Below are 22,508 nucleotides of genomic sequence, written 5' to 3'. Positions count from 1 at the left end.
ATTCATGCTCTGTCTCTCTCTGTGTCTAAAATGAATAAACGTTAAAAAAAAAATAAAAAAAATAAAAGGATCTCTAACTGAGAATACACTGAGGGTTGATGGGGGGTGGGAGGGAGGGAGAGTGGGTGATGGGCATTGAGGAGGGCACCTGTTGGGATGAGCACTGGGTGTTGTATGGAAACCAATTTGACAATAAATTTCATATTAAAAAAAAAAATAAAAAAATAATGAAAGGCTCTCTAATGGGAATCCCAAGGTTTTCATGTTTGTCGCCTGCCCTTACGGTGGCCTCTGGGCTCTGAGTTTGGCTCTCTGAGGGGACGCGGGAATGAGTCTCAGTTTGGATATTTCCCTTCCTTCAACAAAGGAATAAAACAAAAGGCCCAAACCCACCAGCGGCAGGCCTCTCCTGGCTCAAAACTGCTCCCAACAGCTGAACATCTGAGCACCATGGCTAGCCTAGAAATTTCTTTGAATTTCTTCTAAGAAACAAAACCCTTCCCAGAAACACTCTGTGGTTCACCTTTCAAGTTCCCCAACCACTGAGCCCTTGCCTCAGGCAGAGTTTGAAGTTAGCTATTTGATCAGTCACTTGTTTCTCTGTCAATCACCAGCCTTAAAAAAAAGAAAAGAAAAAAAAGACAAAAGAAAAAGGCTCCTGGATGCAAGAGAGACCATTAGTTTCCTAGTCCTCAGAATCTTTGCAGGAAACTGGCTTTGCCAAAGCTTCCAGGAACACACAGGAGGCCACTTGAGCCAAAAACATGTGCAAAGGAGGTCAGAACGGAAGGGTCAACGCACCCTAGTTCCCAGAATTTACTCCTCTAAAGGCCTGTCTGGAAACGGTTTCCAAGAGTAAGTTACAAAGGGGAGAACATTCCACGCCTGTTTCCACTCCAGTTGGTTTTGAGTTGGGATCAGGCCTGTTGTAAGCCCCGCTGCTCATTCGTGTCCTGACCAGGGAGAGCGAAGGAAGACCCCCTCCTCACCTCTCAGAAACCCAGCATTTGCTTTGATCACACCTCACATTTAAAGGGCTCTGGTAGAGGCACTCCATACCCCCGTCAGACGTGGAGCATCCTGACTGAAATCTGGAAGACGGCGTCCACCTCAGTTTTCCCACCTGGCAAATGGGTGCAATACCACCAGCCATATTTACTTTGCAAGAAACCCGGTCAGGATGAAGAAGGAAACAGAGGGCTCTGCAAAGGACTGGGTCACCACAGGAGCAAGAACTGGAAACCTCCGAGCACTCACTCCCCATCCTTCACCCCACTCCCTGCCACGTGGGCCGCACCACCAGGCTCCCATCTTGTGGGCTGGCAGGGTCGGTCAGAGCGAGGAGAGGGGAGAGTGAGGGTGGGTGTTCATCCCCCCACACCCCCTACCTTGGTGCTGTGGGCTGGCTACAGGTGCCCCGAGACCACAGCTCCTGTCAGAGGGCACCCCCTCCCCGACTTTCAGACCTGGGATGGCTACACTTCACAGCAGCCACCAGCCCAGCCTAGTACTGTTCCTGCGGCTGTCTGTATCTTGCCTGCACTGTGTGAACTGGCTTTTTAGTAACCCCCCTTGAATTACCCATGTTGGGTGTTCCATCTGTCCTGGGCCTTTATCTAACTGAACCTCACGGGTGACCCTGGGGGTTTGCTGGGCTCCTGCCTTTCCTGCTGGAGCGAGAGGGCTCCCATGGCCCCAAAAGTAGTGATAATGGCTGCCAGCACCACGCCATATATTTTTTTAATCTTTTTTTACATTTCTTTATTTTTGAGAGAGAGACAGAGTACGAGTGGGGGAGGGGCAGAGAGAGAAGGAGACACAGAATCCGAAACAGGCTCTAGCCTCTGAGCTGTCAGCACCGAGCCCGACGCGGGGCTCGAACCCACGGACCGTGAGATCATGACCTGAGCCAAAGTCGGTCGCTCAACCGACTGAGCCACCCAGGCGCCCCCACACCAAACATTTTTAACTCATCTCTCATTTAGTATTCATACCAGCCTCTTGAGGAAAGAGACTTAGGGAGGCTTTAATTTGTCCAGGGCCAAACAGGTCACAGGTAGTAGGGCCAGTATTTGTACCCAGGCCATCTGACCCCATTACTTACATTTGACCACCAAAGTCCACTCTGCCCCCGCCCGGCTCTTCTGGAAGAGAAGCTGCCGCATGTTTAAGCTGCAGTCCAGGCTACAAGTCTGTATGTTCTTTCACACACGTCTAGCCATGCGGCCACAGTCTCCCCCTGACCACCTAAATCTCTCTGGCTGCTAGCTGTGTGGCTCTGGACAAATTACTTAACCTCTCTCTCAGTTTCTTTATCAGTAAAATGGAGATAAAATAGTACTTACCTCAGATTGTTGTGAGGTTGTGAGGATGAAACACATTAATACATGTTTAGAACAGGGCCTTGTGCATAGAAAGTGCTTGAGCGGGTTATCTATTGTTATTATTGCTATTGTTATTTTCCAACTTACCAAAATTCTCTCCCCCCCAGATGTCCATCTGGGCATCATACTTTCCCAAATGGTTAAACCAGGACTTGTCGATCACGAAGATTCCCCCAGCTATGACGGGCGTCCTAGGAGCAAGGAGAGGAGAGAGGCAATGCATGAGCTGGAGAAGCTGGGAGCCCTTCTAGATGGTTCCAGAACCCCGGGCCATTTGCCCCGCAATCACCTGCTTGCAGAGTCACAGGGGCAGGATATCTGGTCAGCTCCCTGGCCTCTGTCCTCTCTGTCCCTGGGACCCAGAACCGAGTCAGCACTTAGATCATGCACCCGCAGGAGCACCAGCAACTAAACGGCCCCCCAGCAGCCTCCCAGGCCCTCAACCCAGGGAAGGATGGGGTCTCTGCAGAGCCCAAAGCTGCACTGACCTTATGGGCTTGGTGGGGTCGGTCCTGGCAATCTTCTGCTCAAGAGGGATCTGCTCCCACTTGAAATGCAGGCTCCAGTCAAATCCTAAGGGACAGAGCAGGGTGAGGACAGAGCTCTGGGCAGAGCCCACTGGCGGTGGCTGCTCCCTCGCTCTGCCAGCCCTTGGTGTCTCCCTTGATCAGAGCCCAGCTCATAGAGGGCCTTGGGCAATTCATGCAGTGGTTCCTTCACTCAATGAGACAGGCCCCTGTCCTCATTGAGTTTGAATCTACTGGGAAAGACAGAGACTACAAAGATAAATCAATAAAAGGATAATCTGCTAGTCAAAGGGGGAAAGTGCTAAAAAGAAAAGTAAAAAAAAAAGAAAGAAAGAAAGGTATCCATGCTATTCTAGTAAGGGTAGTCAGGAAAGACTCCCTAATGAGGTCACATTTGACCTGAACGAAGGACTGATTCATGGAGAGACATCTGGGGAAAGGGAATTCTAGCTGGGGGAACAGTAAATGCAAAGGCCCTGAGGTGATTTTCCTAAAGGAGAAATGCCTGGCTCCCTTCAGATTTCCACTCAACTCCCAAGATCTAAGGAACTGCTGTATCCATTGTTTGGAACTCTGGGCCCCAAACAGGAAAACCACTCTGCCCACTAGCTCCTAGCAACAGATTGTCTAGTGCCGCCTGTCCGATAGAACTTTCTGCAATGATGGTCATGTTCTGTATCTGCACTGTTTAATATGGTAAGCAGTCGCCACACGTGGTTACCGAGCTCTGGAAATGTGGCTAGTGCAACTTAGGAAGTAAATTTGAATTTTACCTAATTTTAATTAATTTAAGTTTAGGTAGCCAAATATGGCTATTCTATTGAACAGCACCACTCTGAAGTCTAGACCAGAGCTGTCCAAAGGAAATAAGATGCAAGCCAGAAATGCAAGCCACATACGTAATTTAAATTTTTCTAGTAGCCATATTCAAAAGTAAGAACATATGAAATTGATTCGCATAATATATTTAGTGCAATATATCCAATGTTTTCATTTCAACATGTAATCAATATACAAAATCACTGAGGAGATATTAAAATAATTTTTTAATGTTTATTTATTTTTGAGCGAGAGACAGACAGAGAGACAGCAAGGAGAGGAGGGGCAGAGAAAGAGGGAGACAGAATCTGAAGCAGGCTCCAGGCTCCAAGCTGTCAGCACAGAGCCCTATGTGGGGCTCGAACCCATGAACTGCGAGATCATGACCTGGGCCGGAGTTGGATCAGTCATTTAATGGACTGAGCCACCCAGGCGCCCCGTGAGGAGATGTTTTACATTCTTTCGTACTAAGACTTTGAAACTTGGTGTGTATTTTACACTTACAGCACATCTCAATTCAGACTGGTCACATCTGAAGAGCTCAATAGCCAAATGGAGCTAATAGCTACCGTATTAGACAGCCCGTGTCCACACCACCTCCAGCTATACGTATTAGAAGTCATGCAAGGTTGAGGACTCCCCTCCCCGCCCAAGACACTGTCATAATCATGCCTTCTGCCAGGACCTGTGGCCATGGTCCCAGGGCTGGCAGCATTGGGGAAGGATGTGTCAGTGTTTGCAGGGAGAAAAAGACAAAAGACTAGCTTGGAGCTATCACTGACTGTGCCAGAGGGCTTTGTCCCCAACCTCGGGGCTCTACACTATCCCTTTCCATTTTCTGGAGGTAAGGGGGTGGAGTGAGACGCTCCTGCACACCAGGAGGAAGAGCACCAAACCCAGGGCTTTAGGTTGCCCTCACCTGCCTCTTTCAAGCCTGCGGCTCCTCCCCCCAGGGGGCCAGACCCACCTCCGCGAAGATCCGCAGATGCAGCGAGGTAGGCAAAATTGTCCAGACTGATGACATCAATGATGGGGCTCACCACGCGGGTGTGGTCCTAGGCGAGGAACGAGAGATGGCGTGAGGCCAGGGACTCCTCGAAGAAAGGCCCAGCCGCCTGCTCTTCAAGGCGTGGGGCACCCAGCCCTTCCTGCAGGACATGTCAGGTTCCTGGAAGCCTGTCCTGCAGCACCACATCCAGGCTCCCGGAAGGTCCCACCTGGGTTCCCTGGGCACAGTGCTGTCCCAGCCTCTTCTTCTCACACCAGGTTGAGCCCTGCTGGGATCTCACCTCCTCAGTGAAGCCCTGCCTGATTGCTGCAGGCTGGGGATTTCTTCCTCTGTTGAGCCGTTCTCACAATTACAGTCCAGACAATTCCTGGGGCACTGAGCCACTGACGTGGCTCTTCTGTTGCTGGTTTGAACTGTGGTTCTATTAACTGTCATCCACCTTTGTACACGTTTGCGTTGAGTCTTCCCAATCGGACCACCAGCAGCTTGAGGGCAGGGACTCCGCGGTCCTTGTGCAACCTGGGTGTCACTCTCTTATGCCACATCCACTTCAAGGAACCCTTCATCCCCCAAGACACAAATCCACCCCCATTGGTGGGTAATGTTAATTTTATCCAAGGGTAATGGTGTTGGTGGATCATGTCATATACCCTGTGCAAAACTATCAACTGCCATCAGCCTTCTCTTCTCTCTCCCTCCATGGAGGGACACAGAACAGAGCCTCTTCTCTCCACGCATTCTGCGCGGACCCTCAAAATCCTCTTGTCTGCAACTTGGAACCCAGCTCTGCCCCTCAGTTCACATCCCATCTCAGGACCACAAGAGCCTGGGAGATGGCAGAGCAGGGGAGACCACTCATGGTTTCTCACAGAGCCCTGCGGGGGCCTTGCCGTCTCCTTTTTAAAGACCTTTTTGTCCTGAGATCTAATTTCCATTTTTATAACAATTTTATTAGCCATAATTGACATGTGACAAAATTCACCATTTTAAAGTATACAGTTTGGTGGCTTATAGTATATTCACAACACTGTGCACCCACCGCCCCTATCTAATTCCAGAACATTTTCATCACCCCGACAAGAGCCCCTGTACCTGTTAGCGGTCACTTCCCAACCGCCTCTCCCCGCCCTCACAACCGCTAATCTCCTTTCTATTTCTGTGGCTTTGTTTCATTCTAGACACTTCGCATCAGTGGAATCATATAATACGTGGCCTTTTGTGACCTGCTTCCCTCACTTAGGGAAATGTTTTTATCCTTATTGTGGCATGTATCAGGACTTCATTCTTTTTTATGGCTAATATCCTATTGTATGGCTGCCTCACATTTGTTTGCCCATTCATCAGTTGGCAGACTTTGGGCTGTTTCCACAGTTTGGCTACTCTGAATAATACTGCTCTGAACACTCCTGTACAAGTTTTTGTGTGGAGTATGTTTTCATTTCTCTTGGGTATACACCCAGCAGCTGCAAGGGTCACGTGGTAACTCCACGTTTAAACTTTTGAGGAACTGCCAGACTGTTTCCCAAAGTGGCTGCACCATTCTACGTCCTCACCAGCAATGAGTGAAAAGGCTCCTACTTCTCCACATCCTCGCCAGCACTTGTTACTGTCCATCCTTTGGTTACAGCCATCCTGTACGTATCAAGTGGTATCTGACTGGGGTTTTGGCTTGCATTTCCCTCAAGTCTTAATAATGTTGAGCATCTTTTCTTTTCTTTTCTTTTTAGCATCTTTTCATGTGCTTGTTGGCCATTTGCATCTGCCTTGAAGAAATGTCCATTCAAATCTTTTGCCCATTTTTAAGTTGGGTGGTCTTTTTATGGTTGATCTGTAATCACCTCATCCTATCCTCCATTTCTCCTACCCTTGCCCTTCTAGCATAAAACTGGCATGTAGTAAGGGCCCCCTGCCCTCATCTCTCCTTGAGGACACCATCCCCCTCTCCTTCCTTCTCAGGCTTCCCAGCCTTGCCCCGAAAATACCCCCTGCCCCAGCACAGGACCCGCCTCCCCCAGGAGGAAAACAACACCATTCGGAATAGGAGCTTTATAGCTCACCCAAGCTCTCATCCAAATGAATTCTCACAACAACCTCGTGAGACAAATATTACAATTACCCCCGTTTTCAGAGGAGAAAGCTCCATAACATGGAGTCACTCTGGAGGGGGCAGACCCTTTAGGCCCCTACTCTGCCTGTCCAACTTCAAAGACTATTCACACGCCCTCATGCCAAGAACATGGTGGGCACATCCCAAGGGACAGAGATCCTGTAGGGACAGACAGACTCACCTCCTTTACCCGTTGCAGCATAGGCTGTAGCCACTCAGTATTCACTTCACAGTGGCTGTCCAGAAAGGTGAGGACAGCAGCTGTGGCCACATCTGCCCCACGGACTCGGGACCGGATCAGCCCTGCAATGGGAATGGACAGGGATTGGTAACTGGGACTGGGCCGATTTGCTTTCCCCCCATCCCTCAAAAGTCTCAGGGCTCTGCACCCTTCAGGGGTCAAAGCTTCCTCTGAGTTACTGTGATTGAGGTTTACTTTGTATTTGTTTATTTCCTTCCTCACTCTCCTTTCTCTCATCCACCTGTCAACCATCGTTATTCAAGGTCATTCTCTGAGCACCCTCGATGTCTCAGACACTGTTCCGGACTCTGGGAACACACTGATACAGTCAGTTCAGTAAAGGCCAAGTGCAATAAAGTGCGTTTGAGTATCCAAAGAAAAACCAGAAACCAAAACCCTTTCCACCCTAACCCTGGGGACCTCAGGGCAGTCCCCTTCAGTTGCACCATCATGTGTGACATGGCTAGAATCTTCTAGACTAAGGCCAGAGTTGCTGTGGCAGGCCCTTCATTCATCTTAAGCATGTTATTTAACCTCCCTGAGCCTTGGTTGTCTTATCTAGAAGTTTCAGAAAAATTGATCCCTGCCCGTCTGGAAGAGTGCTTGGTGCCTAGGAGGCCTACACATGCTAGTTTCTGCTCTGCTTCTATCCCGCCCCCGACAGTCTTGCCAATGGTTCACCAACTGTCAGAGAGTGGCCTTGCTTCTGGCAGCTCCCTGGCCAGGGCTGGGGACTGACCTGGTCAGGAGAGAAAGGGCCCGGCTGGTCCTGCCGACAGAGCAGCCACTGGTGCCCTGTGAGCTGTGAAGACGGAAGAGCCTTACTCTAAGAGCTCCGATTGGAGGGGTTTCCCTGGCCACACCTCTGCCCTGTACTCTGCCCCTGTCCATCTGATTATCCATAATATGTGCAAATATCCATCTGTCCCTTCCTTCCATCCCACAGGAAGCTAGAAAGCGCTTAATCAAAAGTTGACACCTGTGTTGGGCAAATCCCTCAGGAAACAATATATTCTTAGGCCTAAAGGTACCTACAGCCCTGTGCTTGCTAGAAGTCTCTCTCTGGCCTCTTCCACGCCAGTTAGAAGGTCTCCTTAGACTGACAGTTCTTTCTTAATCACACCTCTCACCTCTCTCTCTCTCTAACCTTTAGTGGCTCCCTCCTACCTGCCTTATCAAGTCCAAATGCCTTTCTCTGGCTTCCAAGGTCCTCTGCCATCTATCCTCACCCCACCACTTCCCCTGCTGACCAGGCCCAGATTCTCCCTGGCAGGGAGGAGGTAAGGGAGGTTAAGGGTGGGGTCCCTCCTCCAGGTTGGAATTCTGGCTCCTCTACCCATTACCCTGGGCGCATTCCTAAACCCCCTTAAGCCCCATTTTCTTATGTGCAAAACAATGGGCTGTTATGTGGAGTGAATGCGAGAACGTGAGAACGCAGGCAGGCAACGTGGTTGTCTGCTGCGGGGAGGATTCAGGAAAAGGGCTGTTAGTATCCCATGTGTACCTGTGCCAGACCAACGTCGGTGCCTGCAGTGTCCTCGAGCCCGGACTCCCCCGCCCGTTCCCGCTCCCCTGTCTCACAACGTCCTCACCCAGTCAAGGCCCACTCCCCGGTCCCTCCCCTGTCCTGCGGTCTCCATTCTACTCCCACATAATCATGGCCAGCCTGTCCCTGCGGTAGAGTCTGACTCCTTGGCCTTACAATAAGCTCTCCAAGGGCAGGGACCACATTTTATACTTCAGAAGAAGTATAAAGTGCCTCCTAGAGTGCCATGTACAATCCTGTGCTGTGGACGATGCTCCAAAACTCTTCTTGAGTGGAAATGAGGTTACATCTGCTTGATAGTGCCCTTCGATTTTCTCAAAGCATTTCCGCATGGCCTATCCCATTTAATCCTTACAGCAGCCATGCAAGGCAGAAAGGGTATCCATTTCTCAGAAGAGACAACCGAGGCAGCCAGAAGTAGAGCAACTCGCCTACAGTCATGCTGTGGCTGTGGAAAGAAGCGTCTTTCCACAGACATTTGCTCCTGGCCACCCGGAATGCGGCAGGCGCGTGCTGGCTTACCGTGACATGGCTCCAAAAGGGAGTGGGGAGGGGCGGAGGTCTAGGCCAAAACAGGTCTGCGGTGACACCTCGGGTTCAAGAACTTACCTTCCCGCCGATCGTTGCGTAGGCACTTGACCTTGGGGATCCTGGTCAGGAGCAGACAGTCTTCGGCTGAAGGTGAGGAGAAGGAAGCAAGCTCATTCAGATAGGGGCATCAGGCCCTAAGGGGTTCGGTCGCCCCTGGAACTGCCCAGAAGGTGTCCCATGGCGAGCCCAGGGAAGGGGCTGGGGCTGGGGAGGCACGCAGGAGCACGGTCATCTCTAATGGCCAAAGGATTGCCCTGTGCCCCACTCCCAGGCCAGACGGAGGAATGCCTGTACTAATGAGATTGCCCCCAGGGGGCGCCAGAGAGCACTAGTAGGTCACAAGGCCAACACCAGCATAGCCACAATGAAGGGACAATCCTCAGCATATGGCAGTTGTAATAACAAAGGATGCTATACTGGTGTTGTTTCAATTGTTAAAAAGGTCATCTCTGGGGTGTCCCATCCAAAAACACCACCACTCTGGGATGCCTGGCTGGCTCAGTTGGAAGAGCGTGGACTCTTCCTCTCGGGGTGGTGAGTTTGAGCCCCACTTTGGGTGTAGAGATGACTTAAATAAATAAGTAAATAAATAAACACAGAACAAAACAAAACACCACTCTTTCCCCTCCTTTGGCACCTGGGAGCAGAGTCAGGGAGGGCACCCAGAAAAGACTGAAGATCTGGTCGGGGGCAGAGGTCTGCCTGTGAGGTCCAGGATGACCTCTGGAGAGTTGGCCTCCACATTCTGGGGGAAGGAGGGTTTGGAGGGATGCGAAAAACAGAAAGTGGAAACTTACGATCTGAACTGAAGTCATCCACTAAAATGATCTCCTGGATCAGGCCGGCTGGAGTTCGGTTCAGGACACTAGAAGAATGGGGACAGAGGATCCCGGATTCAGGGGCCACCTTCCATTTACCTCTCTTTGCCACAGAGCTCCCCCACCACCCAGCTCAGGGGCCAGCACACTGGCCACCGGCAGCTGCTTGCAAACCTTCTGGGCCCTGAGCAGCGGCTGAGGAACAATGTGTTCTCCGGGCTTTTCCGGAGACCCGGCCGCCCCTGCACCTGCGGGGACCTGTGCCAGACAGGTGATGGTAACTGCTCCAGTGTAGACAGGACCTGTAGCTGCCCTGGCTGCTTAGGCTTAACAAGCCCTGCCCGGGGGCAATACACAGCTGGACCCCGAACTGCCTGCCTAGAAGGCTAGTGAGTCTCCTGGCCCGATGGGTTAGCAAGGGTGTTCCCAGGGAAGCCCTTTCCCGCTTTCCTTCCCACCGTCCTTCTTCCTCCACTCCCTGGTAAAAGAAACCCATGCTTCCTTAATCCCTGGAATACCACTGGGCATTCCTTTCTACATCCTGTTCTCATTAAAGAAGCGGGGTGAGTAGGAGTTGTACTGGACCACAGGACCAAGTTTAGGAAGACAGAGGAGCACCTCCCTCTGAATCATTGACAGACACCTACTGGCCTGCCACCCATCCACCTGAGGCTTCATGTCCATCCCTGCCTCTCTCGGCCCCTGACCCTAGAATGTTTGCCCTTGTCCTGGGGACCTGACATTGTGTTTGTGCATCCCGATATCAGTTGGATTTCCAGGGTCTCCCAGCCCCAGCCTCTCGGAAGGATTGGACTACCCCTCCCAGTGGCCGCGGTCTTCATGCTGCCTGGCCCAGCACCTTATCCCAGTGTGCCCCCTTGCCCCCGTGCCCCCCTGCCAAGGGCTTGGCAGCACTCCCTGAGGCCTCGGGGAGCAGCACTACTGAGATGAGGGTCCCAAGGGGTGGCTTACCTCTTCACCGTGCGCAGGAGGGTGGAGCGGGCCTCATTGTGGAAGGTGATGATGACGCTGGTGGCTGGCAGGTCGGCGGAGTAGGCCACAGAGGGGCAACTGAGAACGGAGCACAGAGGTCAGAGGGCACTGTGAGAGCCTCCTCAGGGCAGGCTTGAGGCTTCTCTCTGTCCAGCCTGCTGCCCCCTGGAATACCACTGCGGGATTGGGAAGGCCAGCCAAAACCAGGGTGTGAGCCTGCCCCTCCACGGAGTGCTCCTCCGTGCCCACGCAGCCCACCCTGGAGCCACAGGTTGGGGCACCTTCCCAGGCCCCGTCACCTTTGCCAAAGACCTAGGAGTGAAGCGTTTATGAGGGCTCTGGCTCACCATGTGCAGGCACCATTCCGGGCCCCAGCCTGAGGCCAGCAGACAGAACTCCCCGCCCAATAGAGACAGAGACATGGGGGACAGGAGGGAACAGCCTCTGTTTTGTGCCTGGCACCTGTCGCTTCTTTCTCCTGGCTCATGACATTTGTGGGATCTGGAGAGGAATCACCCCCATTCTGCCCGCATGTGACTCCCGCTACTTACTGCCCAATACCGACAGCAGGCTGGTGACACCCGGCAGGGGAGCAGCCTCCCTCCTCCCGAGCCCTGGACCACTGGAGCAAACAGAAGCCTCTGAGAAGACACCATAAGCAGCTCCTGCCACCCCACTCCCTCCCCGCACAGCTCTGGGCTCGCCTTCTCCCACATTTTTAGGCATTGGCTTCCCCCTCCTCAGGAAAAGGAATTAAAACAATTCATTCCTGCCAGGCTTCATCGCTGTTGCTACTGCGAATGCTTTTCTTCGTGTTCCTGGGGCCGGCGGGAAGGCAGTTGGTTTTCATGGCAATCTTCTTCTTTATTACAATTGCTCTCTGACTATTTCGGCAGTGACTGTTTTTTTATTCCAGCATTCATTCCACTGACAGCAGCTTATAGTCGAATTCCCAGGCCCATTTCCTGCCCTGCCGGAGCGGACTGGGTCAGGCAGGCAGGAGTTCCACCAGCCTGGGACCCCCCTGGGAGGAATCCTGTGAGGCTTTAAAATAATTCTCCTTGAGAAGCAATGCGGGGAGTAGGAGGGGTGGAGGGGTAGGGAGACTCACCCCTGCCCCCCCTGAGAAGCCAGACTTTCCAAGTGCATCCTCCCAGAGGCATGTGGATTTGGGGTTGGGGGTGGGCTTGGCCTGCTGAGCTGGGGAGTGTTGGAAGAAGTAGCCACCTCCCGGGTGCCCAGCTCAGCCCCACCCCCACCCCCCCACCCCCGCCCGCCCGGCACTGACCTCTAGGGGGCCAGGTCTCTCACTGTGAACCCTAACTATCCTGTGCCCAGGAAGCAGAGACCCTGGATAGTGATGCCCATTCTTCACCTGAAAGTGGCCAACCTCCCCATACCCCATCTGGGGGGGTGAACTTGACCCCCTCCCGACCCACCCCCTCCAACCCTCTCCACTCTGCATTTCTCTGGGATTTATAACTATGAGGATGGGGATTAATCTGGCTCCCAGGAGCCAAGAGCCTCTGAAGAGGTTTGTTCCATGCCTACGTTTTGAGTTTGGGGTTGGTGGGGTTTTCTTTGTGATGCTAGTAGGTCTGCCCTGCCTGGTCTCTCTGCTCTCCTTGAGGGAGATCGAGGCTGGGCTAGGAACTAGCCTGACGGTTTGGAGTCCAGCAGAAGCTGCAGTCTGGAGGGCCAGGAGAAGAGCGTGGCTCACCCCAGTGTGCGAAAGCCAGCACCTTGGCTGCTCCCCCTACACACGCGTGCGCTCTGCGCTCATATGCACACACACCCAATCCACCTCAGGCTTCTGGGAGGGCGGGCAGCAGCCCTGGGGCAGGAGGGGAGGCTGACCTCACCAACCCACCCCTGCCTTGGATTTGAAGAGTCTCATTTTAAAACACGCGTCATCCCAAGAGGAACTCCTCCTTTAAGTTCTTCCATGAACACCTGAGAAGGTGGGGGTTGGGGGCTTGGTGGGAGGGAGGACACAGGTGATCCAGGCTAACCCTGGGTCAGTTCAGAGATTTGGGTCTGCAGAACCTCTAGGCCTTGGGGTCTAGGTTGGCCATGGCCAGGGCTGCCAAGGAAGGTCTCCAAGTGGAGCCGTGTGGACATGGCCTCGTAGACCCCACAGTGCAGGTAGACTCTGCACCAGGACCAAGAAAGAGCTTCTGAGACCTGAGCTGGCCCCTGGACCTGGGTGGGGGTCTCCCCAAGTGGCAGGATTATTGTCCTATTTGGCAGCGTGAGTTTCTGGAGGCTGGCAGTGCTGGAATTCCAGGACAGCGAGGACAGTTTGGGCCCCGCCCCCCAACTCAACATCCATCTCACTCTGACAGGCTGCAAGCCCACTGGATTTCAGGCGCATCTCCATGACCGACAAGGAAGGTGCTAGAAGCCTGTCCCCTTCTGCACCCTTACTTCATACACCTTTTGTGCTGTGGAGCAGCCGCTTCACAAGGAAAAGCAACGTTGGTCCGCGTCATCCTCACCTACCCTCAAATCAGGACCAGCCTGGCCCTAGGTACACAGCTAGGTCCAGCCCAGCCCATGATGGTCACTCAAAACTGCAGGCCCGTGAGTGGTCAGCTCCACTAGGCCCTTGCTGACCTGTCTGCGCGGAGTACAGAGGAAGCCCCCAAACCAGCCTGGGTCGGCAAGGAGCCTTGCCCGGAGGAGAGGACACTGAGGGGTGTCGTGAAGGTGCAGGTGGTGGGGGCGGGGGTTCCGGTGGAGGAAACAGCGTGTGCATAGACAGGGAGAGGGGCAGGAGGGTATCAGACTGCAGGAGCCTTAAGTGCTAGGGGGAAAAGGAGCAGAGGCTCGGGGTCAGCAGGGGTGGCTTGCACTTCGGGCGGAGGGGCTCAGACTGTTCCCATAGGTGAGGGCAGGAAGAGGGCGCTGGAGGTGGTGACTACAATCTAGACAGGACACGTCAAGGACCTGAACCAAGGAGGGGGGCTTGATGACTTCCCCAAGGTCGGTCACTCACACCGGGTGGAATCAGAGCGAGAATCATCATGGAAGGCGTCCTTGGTCTGCTCTGGGGCCTCTCCCACCTACCATACTGACAGAACCAAGAGCAAGGCTGGGAAGCTTTTCTGGGAAATGCTTCCACTGCTGTGGAAGCCGGGGCAGCAGGGCGGGCAGAGGAGAAGGGAAGGGATGTCAATGGGGCAGTGCACAGAACTGCACTGTTTGCACAGTGTGGGCACGGTTGGTGGCACCTCTCCACCTCAGGCACCACCAGCAGGCTCGGCCACCCCCTCAGTCCTCCCTGCGGCCCCCAGGCAGGTCCCTCTCACTGGGACGCTGGACTGAGGTGCTGAAGGGCTTCCCCGGCCCCGGCTGAGTTTTCTTGGCCTTCTCAGGCCCTCAGGAGGTCAGTGAAACAGAAGAGTCAGGGAAACAACTGAGGGTGAGGGTTTGAGTGTCTCAGTAACTAGACTGGGTTTCTGAGTCTCCTGAGTGTCTGAGGGAATCTTCCACATTCCTTTTTTTTTTTTTTTTTTTTAAATGTGTATTTATTTTTGCGAGAGAGAGAGACACAGAGTGCGAGCGGGGGAGGGGGAGAGAGAGGAGACACAGAATCTGAAGCAGGCTCCAGGCTCTGAGCTGTCAGCACAGAGCCTGATGTGGGGCTTGAACTCATGAGCCATGAGATCATGACCTGAGCTGAAGTGGGGCACTTAACCGACTGAACCACCCAGGAGCCCAAAGTCTTTCTCATTTCTCAAATCCACGTGACCAAAAGGAAGCAAGCTAAGTGGTGTTGGCCCTTCCCTCCACCTTTCTTTCTCCCTTGGCACAATGGAGGCCTTACCTGTAATGGCGGGTGTCCCGGATGGGCCGGTCGGGGCTCAGTTTGTCACTCTCTAGCTGGTTGAAGGCATGCTGCCTGTAAGGGTCCTCTCCAGCCTTCAGCTGTTTGGCTGCCAGGTACGCCTTCTCATCAAAGCCTCTGGAGGGTGTTCCTGTCACCTGAGACAAAGGTCAGCATCAGAGAGGTCCCGGGCAGGAGTAAAAAGCAGCCACTGTGTGCAAAGTACTTACTACTAGGCAGGAGCTAATTGCGTTGCCTCATTTGTGCCTTATCCCAACTCTGTGAGCAGGAGATCGTTATTTCCCCCATTGTACAGATAAGGAAACTGAGGCTCAAGAAGTTAAAAAACGGTACCCTCACGTGTACAGGGAGCGTACGGGAACTCTCTGTACTTTCTGCTCAATTTTGTGTACCTACAACCACTCTAGGAAGAAAAAGAAATCTATTTTTTTTTTTTTTTCTAAACCCAAGGTCAGTGTTAGTAGGTCACAGGTTCTGGATTCAAACTGGTTGTTCTGACCCTGAAGGTCATTCTCTTGACCAGTGCTCTTTGCGGGATTTGGAGAAGGCGACTCCCAAGATGAGGGGTCCTGAGGGGACCACCAAACAAGCTGGAGGTTGTCAAGCAGCCTGCGGCCTCCTATGGATGAACTTGGGCCTGACACCGGCTCGGTATGTAGGAAGTGCCTAATCGGTGAAACGCCCAGAGCTCGGACAAGCTGCTGCACAGAGAACTACCTGTGAGGACACGCGGGCCCCTCCAGGCTCGTGCTGCTAGAAGGCAAACGCAGACAATGATGCATGTTCTCGGGGACTTGTGCGGTGCTGCTGGAGTAGCCCTGTGTCAGAGCTGCTGGCTCACAGGTGCTAAGAGCTGGGGAGTGATGGATGACAGATGCCATGGCCCAGCCTCTCTCCTCTTAGCCACACCCCACTCTGTGGTCCCAAAGTCCCCCCACGAAAGACCTGGGGGAAGGACACATCTGAGATGAATGGATAGATAGATGGATCCTGACATCTCATTATTTGAACCAAGCTGCTGGCCGGATGTTTCCCAGCGTGCTTTGAAATATCACCAACCATGAGGCATCCCAACTACAACCCTTCTGCCTGACCGGCAGCCTGGGCGGGAGCTGCGGGCCCCCAGAGGCAGCAGGAAGGTGGGTGAGGATCGCCCATACATAGACTCTCTGCATGAGGACCCCGTCACAGGTCTAGCTCTAGAGGGATGGTCCCTGGAAGGCGGCCGGACCTGGGGAAGAGGAGAACAAGGTGTTGGGTGATTCTGGAGCACATCCACAGTGGCCCGGGGCCTCTGTGTCCCCCTGGGAGCCTAGCCCCCAGCCTCACGACACAAGAGTGCAGAAGGCTCCAGGAGTATCTCCATCAAAGCTGCCTCCCTGTAGGGTTCCAGCCTCCAGCTTCATCCTGTCCTGGGAGCCAGTCCCTGAGCCCCCTAAGGGCAGAGCCAGTGAGGGAGGTTTCCTCGTGTCCACTGGGCCCAGCCCCACGCTATGCACACATGCTCAGGATGGTGACCACAGCTGCGCCACTGCGGTATTCAGAGTTGGCGCCATGCCAGGGACTGGACAGATGTGGCACAGCCCCCCTGGACTGGAAATCCATTTCAGGAAAGACGGAAGGAGGGAGGGAGAGGGCAGGGGAGACTGTTCTGACTTGAGTCTTGGATTGCTAGAAGGATGTGCAACTTCGAGAGTGAACACAAGAGGTCCTCTGGGTCCTTCCCACCTGGGAGAAGGTGGGGTGCTAACTCTGCCTCCCCCCTACCCTCCCCCCGCATCCCTCCCAGCACAGGTCAGAGAAATGGAAAGCAGCCTCCAGTTGATGGCTGAGGCAAAATAAAAGAAGTGCAGAAAGCTCCCGAAGGGAGAGGATGCCGCTTTATTATCCTGCAAGTCAACTGTGGGAAATAACCGTGTTTATTTATTTAGGACTTCTGGCCACTCTGCGGGCTCAGGAAACCTCTGAGCCCTCATCCCACACTCACCCATCGCCCAATAAACATTGATTAAGAGTGGCCCATCTACCAGGCACTGGGACACCCCTCTGCAAGTTCCAAGGCCCATCTGATCATTCATTCATTTAAGAACGCTTGAATTCACTCACTCCTTCATCCAGCCACCCATTCATTGAGCAGAGCGCCACTGAGCACTCCCATGTGCCAGAAGGAAGAGGTGCTTCCCCCATCCCCAGCCAGCTGCCTTCCTGCCTTAAAGGGCTTAGTCCCTTCAGGGCCTCAAAACTAAGCTAGACACCCTCAAAGATGTCCAGAAATGCCTGCTGCTCCCTCAGCAGATCCATAGCCTCTGCTGCTCCAACTGTCCTCCATGGTTAGACCCTTCACTTGTGAGCCACCTTGTGAAGAGGGGTGCCGTGGAAACACAGTTCCTGCTCCCTCCCAGAGGTCTTAGCTCTGCTTTCACGTTGACCCAGCATCTCTGGGGCTGGGAGCTGAAACATTAGTTGGCCCTGAGTCAGCCGAAGTGGAGGAGACACTGAGGAAGGGTAGGATGTGACCTCTGCGGGGCTTTAATTTCCTCTATCCAGCGCCTCCCTGGCCTTACCCGGCAGGCACCACCCAGAACTCTTCTACCTGGTATCTAACCCCCGTTTACATGCCCACACCCGCAGCTCATTTCCTGTGGCCCTGTTCTTTGATCTTGAGACTTGCAGACCTTTGAATGTCCCATGGGTACCTCTAACCCAACACCTCAAAACAAATTCCTCACTGATCACCAAAGCTGCTGCTTCTCCTGCGTTGCCTTTTGCAGAGGGGGGCAGGGCGAACCCCTGGTCCTCCAGGCAACACATCCAGGGGTCATCCCGGATGTGCCCCTCCCCTTGATGCTCCACAGCCTGACTGAGACCCCTGCCCTGCGCATCCACAGTGGTGTCCTATGGGCGTACCGCTAGTGCTAAATCAACAAATACTTCCTGAAAGTCTAGTACGTGCAGACACTGTGGAAGAGGCTGGGAAGATAGAAATCAACGAAAGGCAGTATGGACCCCAGAAAAGAAATCTAGGAGTCCAGATCACCCCTCCTTGCTCCCCACCCCATGCCAGACACGGCCATGGAAGATCATGAAGAGATATCCCCACCCTCAATCAGATCACGGGTAGCTGGAGCATGGGCCAAGGAACTTCATCCCATCCCAAGCCTAGCTGGAACAGTCCAGAGATGGCGCATGCATCATGGATTGGTGACCAGTGAATGCTATTCCCCTTCTCCCCTCTTCTAAAGGGGAAGTGTGTAGCTGTTCTCCTGTTTTCCCACCCACACTGCTTACTAAGCACGTTGGCGAGGGGTAAATGCATCCTTTGGCTCTAGGCTTCAGGACTATGAGGAGCTATATCTGGATCAGCCCGAGAGACCCAAGATCCTGGGCTTGGAGCCAGTTGGAGCCTCTGGATGGGAGGCGTACTGCTGCCCTTTCTGGAGGGGAAGAAGGCACTTGGAGCTCTTTGTGCAATTCCTGCATCACGTGACACTGATGTCCGTGCTTTCCTTCTCTTTCCTTTCCACTAGATGGTGAGCTCCCCGCCTTTGGGCTCCCAGAACCTGGCACGTGGTAGGTACTGAGTGGATGTCTGCTGAATAAAGGAACGAATGAATGAGCAAAGGAATGAATACCTAAATATTGTCCCTGTCTCAAGTATAATCAACAGGGGAGGAAAACACAGAGAACAAATGGGATTCCTTGACGCATCCTGTGACCTCCAGTGGCTTTCACTCTCCCCCCAGGCACAGTGGCCCAGGACGCTCCGTGAGTGGGGGCCCAGTTAACACCGGACTCGGGTTCTGCCGCTGCTGCCTCCTGGGCTCTGTTCTGGTCACACTAGCCTCATGTTCTTTGAGCCTGCTGGCACCCTTCCCCTCAGCCCTTCCATTCCTTCTGGAAGGCTCTTCCAGGTCTCTGCGTGGCTCCCTCCTTCACCCTTCTGCAGGGCTCTGCTCAAACTTTGCTTCTCCGGTGAGCCTTCCCCAACCACTACCGGTAACACTATGACCTCAGCCCCATGCTCACACCCCCTAACTTCCCTCTTTGTTCTATATTTCCTTATGGCACTTAGTGTCATCTGATGTTCTACATGTGTATTCTGTTTATTTTATCTTCTTGACGGCTTCTCCCCACGAGAATAGAAGCTTCACAAGGGCAGGGACCATCTGTTTTGTTTAGTGCTGGACCCCAAAGCCCAGAACAGTGCCTGTGTGAAGGTAGGCTTCAAGATCAATGGCTAATGAACGCATGAGCAATGAGCTGTCACGACCTCACTCGTCCCCCTTCCCCCTCCCACACACATGTACTTGGCTAACACATTACTTGGAGTTGAGATGGACCAAAGTGGGTGGCAGGGTAGTTTCTGCTTGCCTTGGGGATTTCCTTCCCACTCCTATCTCCTGGCTGAGCTGTTAATCACTGTCCTCCTGCCCCACCAACACCTCAATCTCCACCACGGGGATGGGCACAAGGCCCAGGCGAGTGCACTCCCGGACACAGGGATGGATGAAGGAATCGTCACTCGACTCAATCTGGGCCAATCAGAATCCATCCTGGAACTTTTTTTTTTAAGTCTATTTATTTATTTACAGAGAAAAAAAATGTACACACGCACACACATGCAAGTGCAGGGGAGGGGCAGAGAGAGAGAGAGAGAGAGAGAGAGAGAGAGAATCCCCAGATTCTCATCCCCAGAGAGATGCATGCAGGGCTCCATCTCACCAACCGTGAGATCGTGACCTAAGCTGAAATCAAGAGTCAGAGTCTTAACTGACTGGCCACCCAGGTGCCCCCATTCTGAGAACTTTCTGTAAGATGAGCTCTTATGGTGCCTGGGTGGGTGGTCCAGTTGATTGGGTGTCCGACTTTTGATTTTGGCTCAGGTCATGGTCTTTCATGGGATAGAGCCCCACGTTGGGCTCTGCACTGGCAGCATGGAGCCTGCTTGGGATTCTTTCTCTCCCTCTTTCTCTGCCCCTCTCTTGCTTGCACGTGTGCATGTGTGCTCTCTTTCTCTCAAATAAATAAATATTAAAATACATACATACATACATTCATACAATAGGCAGGTTTAAAACAAAAAGATGAGCTCTTTTCGTCATCACTGCTAAGCTTGGGAGGCAAAGCCTTCTTGCCTACCACATGAAGAAATTTTCTCTGGAGAAGGAAGCCAAGAAGAAACAATCAGAGCCAAGAGACAGAAAGAAAGCTCTATAGTGATGTTGTTTGGGGTTCCTGGGACTAGTCATATCTGATTCAAATTCATCTTGGGTTTGGGGGTTTTTTTTTGGTATCTGTCTATATCTGTCTATCTACCTTCCTACCTACCTACCTACCTGTCTATCTACTACCTATCTGTCCCTTTGTGTGTGTGTGTGTGTGTGTGTGCGTAAACTAGTTTGAGTTGACTGTCCTTCTCTAATAACCAAAAATCCGGAGATGTCAGTCCCTCAGTCATTTCGATGGATAGAAAACCATTCTCCAAAAGTAAGAAACAAATCAAAAACCAAAACCAAAGGGGCGCCTGGGTGGCGCAGTCGGTTAAGCGTCCGACTTCAGCCAGGTCACGATCTCGCGGTCCGTGAGTTCGAGCCCCGCGTCAGGCTCTGGGCTGATGGCTCAGAGCCTGGAGCCTGTTTGAGATTCTGTGTCTCCCTCTCTCTCTGCCCCTCCCCCGTTCATGCTCTGTCTCTCTCTGTCCCAAAAATAAATAAATGTTGAAAAAAAAATTAAAAAAAAAAACAAACCAAAACCAAAAAACGAGCCACCAATGGCAATGACACAGTTTGGTGGCAGCCATCCATTCCAAGACATCAGGCTGGTCCCTGGCATCTGGCCGAGTGACTTGAGCCCAGAGCCAGGAGGGGTAAGCTCAGCCTTCCCCAGCAGGCAGGGCTGTGGTCAGGCTTTGGGGTGGGGGTGGGGGTTCCATCTGGACAATAACTTAAGAGCCCCCTGGAGTTTCCCGGGTGAGGAAGAAGGGTTGGGAGATGGTGAGTGACAGCCTCCTGGGCCTCCCACAGCCCTCCAGCCTCCTCCAACAGCTCTTGGCTGTTTAGATGGTGGCCTCCTCCCCAGTCTGTCCTTTTGGGAAGTGCCCAACCCAGCACTTCCACGTCCAACAAGGTCAACCACATCTGAAATTGTTTAAGCTGAAATAATGAGTCTGCTCTATAAAATGGGAAGAATGATTTCTCATTTTGGAGAGTTTTATTTTCAGTCCATCACTTCAATTAAACTTTGAATCCTGCCTGACCTGCTTCAGGTTTTTTTCCAGCTAGATTTGCTTACTTCTTCTTGACTGCTAAATTTAGGAAACAAACAGCAAAGGGGAAGGTTGAAAATAAGAAAGGAAAATATTTTCCACATCATTTTTAGCAAAAAACAGTTCAACCCCAAATCCCCCAGCCTTGTAAACTTTCTTTTAAAACACACATGTACCCCTAGATTGAAGATTTGAACAACTCAAACTCCTTTTAAATAACTGCTGTCTAATTTCCTTTTACTGCCAGTAAAACAGGTACCTGCTGGGCTTGCCTTTCACTAAATTTCAGTGAAACTGCAAATAAAAAGCCTCTGGTTCTATATTATGGATGGCTCCTGACTTTTTGTCTGAGTCTGCTCTAAACCCAAAACACCTGGCGAACAAAATGTGCTCCCAACCACTCCCCACTCCCCTGGGAACAAAATCTCATCTGATGCTGTGTCCTAAGTTGAAAGACTGCCATTCATCAGGAGGGCTGGGAAACCAAGCACATGATTCACCAGCTCTGAGCGCAAGGTGTCAGGCTCCCAAATGAAAAGGCGGGTCCCACAGGGCCTCCCTCCCGGCAAGCCCAAGCCGCTGGGTTCTGGGGAAGCAGCCAACCCCTGCTTGGTCCTATCCAACCAGACAAGATGCTGGGGTGGCACAGGGCCGGGGACCTCAGCGTGGGCACAAGGAAACTCGCCTAGGGTATTCAGGGTCCCTCAGGGGCCTGCTCCAGACACGTCCCCATTTCCGTTTTCACATGACCTCGAAGACAGTTACATAAGGGTTACCAGCTTGGCCTTGGAAATCTGAGGGCTCTGGGCTAGGATGCCAGTGTTGACTGCTGTCTGGCCTTGGGAAGTCACTTCCTGAGCCTACTTCTTCACCTGGAAAATGGGGATTATTGTGAGAATTAAAGGAGATGCTGTAGATAATGTGCTTAGCACAGTCTCTGGCACATACATTGTAATTATTCATTATTATTAGCTCACCTGCCTTTTTACCAGTCGTTGTCGATCTTGGCTGCACATTAGAATCAGAAGAATCAGAAGATTTAAAAAGTCCCGATGCCCAGGCCCTACCCAAGACCAATTAAATCAGACATTCTGGAGGTGGGAGCCTGGCATCAGGAGTTCTTAAAGCTCTCCAGGTGTTCCAAGGTGCTAGCAAGGCTCAGACGCTATTTTATATCGAAGCAGGATGGAACCAGCGCTAGTCATGGGCTGGTGAAATCACAGGACGGAGGACTAGGAGGGACTTGGAGATCATCCCCCCTGACCCTCTTTCCAAGGAGCCTCGTCATGGGTCTGGGTTTTGGCCTCCGTTTGTACTGTTTCACCATCAGCAGAGCCAACTGGAACTCAGCTGGAACC

The 22,508-nt window shown here is 52.6% G+C and overlaps 1 protein-coding gene across 1 annotated transcript in view; it reads right to left on the bottom strand.

The window, feature by feature from the left end:
• The window catches only part of GALNT16 (polypeptide N-acetylgalactosaminyltransferase 16), a 95,115-nt gene that overhangs the window by 18,246 nt on the left and 54,361 nt on the right, over window positions 1–22,508 (bottom strand). Inside the window, exons 2-9 of the mRNA XM_043554376.1 lie at window positions 14,865–15,022; window positions 11,015–11,113; window positions 10,022–10,089; window positions 9,243–9,308; window positions 7,028–7,149; window positions 4,698–4,785; window positions 2,873–2,957; window positions 2,472–2,575 (exon numbers count right to left, since the gene is read on the bottom strand). Coding sequence (XP_043410311.1) covers window positions 2,472–2,575; window positions 2,873–2,957; window positions 4,698–4,785; window positions 7,028–7,149; window positions 9,243–9,308; window positions 10,022–10,089; window positions 11,015–11,113; window positions 14,865–15,022 — 790 coding nt within the window. The remainder of the gene's footprint in view (window positions 1–2,471; window positions 2,576–2,872; window positions 2,958–4,697; window positions 4,786–7,027; window positions 7,150–9,242; window positions 9,309–10,021; window positions 10,090–11,014; window positions 11,114–14,864; window positions 15,023–22,508) is intronic.

The sequence above is a fragment of the Prionailurus bengalensis genome, chromosome B3, assembly GCF_016509475.1.
Source record: "Prionailurus bengalensis isolate Pbe53 chromosome B3, Fcat_Pben_1.1_paternal_pri, whole genome shotgun sequence".
Lineage (NCBI taxonomy): Eukaryota > Metazoa > Chordata > Mammalia > Carnivora > Felidae > Prionailurus > Prionailurus bengalensis.
Note: the sequence above shows the minus strand (reverse complement) of the source record. Positions and strands in the feature narration are given on the sequence as shown.